Raw genomic sequence first — 5207 nt, 5'->3', positions numbered from 1 at the left:
ATAGATGTCCAATTTATAGTGGTGGTGGAACTAACCGACGTTTCGTCTGACCTGACCTCTTACTCTTTCTTCCCGACCGATTTCACTTAACTTGACTTCGTAACCTTTCATAACCTTATTTTAGTATCCCGAGATTGAAGAGATCGAACTATTCCTGGGAACACTAAATTGGAAAACGTCATCCATCATCCTCCACTTTTCTTTCGTCACGAATGACGGATGACAAATGACATGACGGATATCCCTCCGTTCAGTCATCCGTCCTTCACTCTGGACGATGACGGATGACGGTTTTGAACGGACGGATGACGAAACGTCATGCAGTCGTCCAGCTCTGATAAAAATTCGGCCGCAGGCCATGTTGACTTCTTTGAACAAAGGATCAACTCTGAGCAAGGTCAAAGCACCATCGCCGGCGGTTGGGCAGCGGGCAGAGGCGTAGAGGCAAAACCCTAGCTCTAGAAGTTGACCCATCAGGGGAAGAACGAGGTAAATCATTGCCGGAGAGATGGGCAAACTGCAAATTGTGGGTTCATCGATTTCGGTAAAACCCTAGTTCTTGAGGTGATTCCGCTGCAATGCCAGGTGGGTGTGGCGAGACTGATGTATTTGTTTTGATTTTTTCCAGCGTCATCTTGTTTGTTCTTCATTCCTGGCAGATCTTCTCTCCCCCTGTTGATCTGGGTTAGCCTGGTGAGTTCCGTTCAATGCAAAATTCGCCATCTTTCTTTTATTTCTGTGACGGGTCTGTCGTGTTTTCTCTCGTTGCAATTTGTTATTCTTAGTTTATTGCAATTTTTAGTTCGATCGGATGAGTTTCTCACTTTCTTGCCTTCAAAGACCTCTCCTTTTATTTTATTCTTGCTCGTTTTATTTTTTAAATCTCATCCAAGTACCAAATTATTACGCGTTCAAATTTTTACGGTTATTATTTATTCAAGTAACACACACAAAGCACTGACACAAACTTATAGACTGAATTACTAAATATATAATTATCCCCTCACTTCGACCCACTAACGAGTAAAAATGATGTCTTATTTTCAAAATTGTGATTTGTTTCTTCAATCGTTATATATTACTTAACTCACAGATTATTTGAAACGAACTTTTTTTTTCCGATTGATGGTACATATTTGTTCATGGATGGAGAATGACTGTAGGTTGATTTAGCGAGTGATTCTCTCTTGCAGTAATATCTAGAGATTCAAGAGTGGATACAAAGGTCAAGAAGTGAGTCATCCTATCGTGGGGATGGGCAGTGACTTTGATGAGCTGATTTTGGCAGACAAGCTCTCAAAGCTTAACAACACTCAGCAGTGCATAGAGAGTATCATTTTCCAACCTCCCCTGTCATTTAATTAGTCTTTCTTCCAATCATGCTGAGTTTAATTTGATTCCTTCTTTAAGAAATTGAAAAGTCAAGATGCTCCGTCCATTGATTTTTATTGTAGTGCTTTAGGAACTTGCTTAATTAACTGCCATTTCTACAGCACTATCGCATTGGTGCCTCCTCCATCGAGAGAAGGCGGAGGTTGTCGTCCGGACTTGGGATAAGCAGTTCCACAGTGCTCAGAAGGATCAGAAGGTGCCATTTCTGTACCTCGCCAACGACATAATCCAGAACAGTCGCCGCAGAGGAAACGAATTTGTCGCGGAATTTTGGAAAGTTCTTCCTGCTGCGCTTAAGGAAGTTGCAGAGGTTGGCGATGACCGGGCCAAAAGCGTGGTTTCGCGCTTGGTAAAATATCCATACCCCCCTCATATTCTAAATTATGTTTTTTTAAGAATGATCTGGATGGATTTATAGAAGATTAAAACTGAGAGGTTGGAGGACAAACTCAGATATGGTCAGGTTATGTTAAGGGAAAGGATTTGTCGAGATAATACTCATGCCTCCCAAATGAAAGGAAAAAGACAAATGTGACTGAACTGTTAAAATATTTCATTTTTTGCGAGATAATTGAGATGCTATGAATCAATTTTTCTCTTTTTCTAGGTCAACATATGGGAGGAAAGGAAGGTATTCGGATTGAAGGCTCTCAACCTTAAGGATTCGATGTTGGGGAATGAACCTCTGCCAGTTTTAGATCTAAACCTGAAACGGTCTCGCTCGGTCAGGATCATTAAGCGAGACTCCCGCTCCGTCAAACTAGTGAGCACCCCTCGTTCCCTCTTCCTCTCAATCTTTCCTTCTTTCTATCTATCACTCTTTAAGCATTATTGTTCTCTAATGATTTATCATTGGGAGTCAGAAACTGTCAGTAGGAGGTGCTGCTGAGAAGATTGTGTCTGCATTCCATGCTGTGCTCAATAAGCACCAGAATGAAGCCAAAGAATTGCGAGAATGCCAATCAGCGGTCTACCGAGTGGGGAAAATGGAGAAGGACGTTGACCTAGCATGTGCCATCCACGGTGAGCTGGACTCCTATCGCATCGATCTGTAAATAAGAATTAATTAGGTAAATATAATGACATATGATTATGAATTCTGATTTTTCTCCACCATTGCTAGAAGGGAAGACCCAGAGAATGGCGCTGGATAGCGAATTGCAGGTGCTGCAGTCCATACTCAAGGATTGCGTGGAGAAGCTGTCGTCAGTGGAGATGAGCAGGGCAGCTCTGGCGAACCAACTCAGGGATGCTCTGCATGAGCAGGTTTCACTGGAGTACTCTCCCCACCTTTAATATACGAAAAACATATAAAAATCTAGCTTTGACTTTTTGGGTCTTCGGTTGTCAGCAGTTTGCTACCTGGGTTTTTTGTTCTTCAGGAATCGGAGCTGGAGAGTGTCAGGACTCAGTTGCAGGTCTCCCCCTTCTTTTCTGGTTCTTTCTCTTTCTGCCAAACTGAAATCAGATCCCTTCTGAGTAGATCCCTTCTGAGTAGATCCCTCCCCTTCCAGGTGGCTCGAGCACAGATTGATGAAGCCGAAAACATGCGGCGTCGGCTGAACAACCAGCCCCCCATTCCCAAGGCAGTACGGTCACCGCCCCAGAAGTCGGCCGCCGCGATGGCCGCTGAGATTGCCGACAAGCTAACCGCCTCTTCCCACTCCCAGCAAATAATGACATCGGTGCTCTCTTCATTTGTGGCCACTGAGGCCAAGAATGCCACCCTTTCCTCGCCGGCCGCTGCGCCTCCAAGCTCCGAAGCCTGGCCCATTGCTGATGCTTCATTCCATCCTCATCCTGCAGTGGTTGCTTCGCCTCCGCAACAATACAACTCATTCCCGCCAATGCCGCACTATGGCATGCAACCGTCTGGTCCAGCCGTGTTAATTGGACTTCCTTACCAGTACACTAGCCTTCAACCACAGCTGCCGCCTCTGCCACCGCCGCCTTCATCGTCAGTTCAGTTGGGCAATCTGGCGAGACCCCAGTTGACGCCGATGAGCATGTCTCTAGCACCGCCGATGCCGCCAATGCCGCCAATGAGCATGTCAGCACCAATGCCGCTTCAACCTATGTTGCCCAGTTACCGACCCCTCTCGTCTTCTGGCATGAACTTCTTTCAGCACCACTCTCAGTAATGACAGAATCCAGTGGGGCTCATCGTAGTGCCATCTGCCGACCTGCCTCTGAAGGTAATCTGTCCTCCCTCTCTACGTTTTGGGAGACAGGGCTTGACTTCTCTTGCTTGCTCTGTTGATGGCACAGATGCTTTGACTTCTTTCGCCAATGGAGCGAGTTTTGCCACTGAGTGTTGAGATTTGGCGATTGTCTTCTTGTTCTTTCAATGTGAAGAACAACGTGCAAATACACTGGATGCTGCAGGTAAGTGCCGAGTTCTGGTCTTGGTTTATTCCCAAGAGAGGGAGAGATGATAAGGAAGAATTTTCCAGGCATGGCGGGCATTGGATAACCCCTATAGATTGACATGCTCTCATTGCGCTTTAGAAAGTTATAGAATGTGAAGTCATTAGGAATTTTTTCCAGTTCACTTCATTCTGACTTGTGTGGAAAAATGCTCAAGTCGTCTTTATGTGGAGCAGACACTTATCTGACAGTGACTTAATGAGTTGGCTTAGGCAAAAAGAAATTATCTCGGTGTTATCCTACTCATCCTGCTCCCACACTCAATGGAATCCTCCCTTATCCATTTTCTCTCTTCTTTTTTATTCATCTGTGCCAACAACAGTTCCCCACTCTCACTCTCTCTTATTTTCCAAATAGTCTCCCTCTATCTCATTCATTTTTTCTTATTTTTCAAATCCATTTCTCATAAATGTCATCTGAAGAAGACACTGTCACTTGGCTACTTTCCGTCCCTTTCAGTTAGTATCAAGGTCATCTTCTTTAATTTTTTTGCAGTTCTACTGCCATATCTTGAAGAAAAAGTCAGGGTTAGTACTGCAGTTGTGCATAGCTGTTGTGCTTTCTCCAGAATATAATGTCAAATTATCCCAAATCTGAGGAGACATTCTCTTGGAGGAAGTGAATTCTTTTTTTGCTGTCTTCATCATGCGCTGCCACTTTAGCATTCTCTTGAATATATATATATTTGGAGAGGAAAGATGCTTCCTTTGAAGAGAACTACAAGAAAATGCATTCTTAATTCTAGAAATGAAGGATAAAAGTATTCCAATGACCTCCTCTAAATGACTAAGGACTGAGCAGGTTTGCGAGGGAAAATTTCAAAGTGGTTGGTTGTACATGTACTTTTCAAAGGTTTATTGCAGTGAGATGATGTCGTTTTTTGTTATTTTGCTGACTTTTATGATTAATCAATGATGTAAATTGAAGTTGGGAAAATTTTAATTTCCACAATGCCAAGTGAACGGACTGACATGAAAACTAAGAGCTTTTAATCGCAGATATTAGATAGAGATTGATCTGGATTTTATCATGTTGAATGATCATCCATTTTGGCCCAAAAATCTCACATATCGTATGGTTGTAATTTAACAAAAAAATTTATTTTCATTTATCCAAATGATAACATATATTTAATAATGTCCACGTTTGTAAGTTCTATTACCCAAACTAAGAAGTAGTGAACCCAATATATGAGGTGTTTCCATTCAATTAGTTGATGAAAATCCATAATGTATCAGGAAGGAAGTCAACAGAACAATAATACAATGAATTCGTCTGTAGACAACATAACAACAAAACTTTGATTCTCCCTGAATTCATTGACAGGGTTGATACATGAAGACACTGTGTCACATTACTCCCCCGTGGTGTTTATTCAAGAGAAACCT

At 42.8% G+C, this 5207-nt stretch overlaps 1 protein-coding gene across 4 annotated transcripts; it reads left to right on the top strand.

Moving 5' to 3' along the window:
- Window positions 1–375: 375 nt before the first annotated feature.
- LOC144701767 (ENTH/VHS family protein) lies at window positions 376–4705 on the top strand. 4 transcript variants are annotated; one of them, XM_078573521.1, is made up of 11 exons: window positions 379–544; window positions 629–693; window positions 1194–1330; window positions 1494–1741; window positions 2000–2155; window positions 2256–2415; window positions 2516–2658; window positions 2775–2810; window positions 2907–3587; window positions 3661–3777; window positions 4315–4705. In XM_078573521.1, the coding sequence occupies exons 3-9, from the start codon at window positions 1255–1257 to the stop codon at window positions 3531–3533; spliced, it is 1446 nt and encodes a 481-aa protein (XP_078429647.1). In that variant the 5' UTR covers window positions 379–544; window positions 629–693; window positions 1194–1254; the 3' UTR covers window positions 3534–3587; window positions 3661–3777; window positions 4315–4705. The 4 variants fall into 4 exon arrangements, with proteins under 4 accessions (XP_078429648.1, XP_078429647.1, XP_078429649.1 ...); XM_078573522.1 differs by lacking the exon at window positions 4315–4705 and having other exon boundaries at window positions 376–489; window positions 3661–3943; XM_078573523.1 differs by lacking the exon at window positions 4315–4705 and having other exon boundaries at window positions 2519–2658; window positions 3661–3943.
- Window positions 4706–5207: the final 502 nt, after the last annotated feature.

Source organism: Wolffia australiana, chromosome 4 (genome assembly GCF_029677425.1).
Source record: "Wolffia australiana isolate 7733 chromosome 4, ASM2967742v1".
Classification (NCBI taxonomy): domain Eukaryota; kingdom Viridiplantae; phylum Streptophyta; class Magnoliopsida; order Alismatales; family Araceae; genus Wolffia; species Wolffia australiana.
Note: the sequence above shows the minus strand (reverse complement) of the source record. Positions and strands in the feature narration are given on the sequence as shown.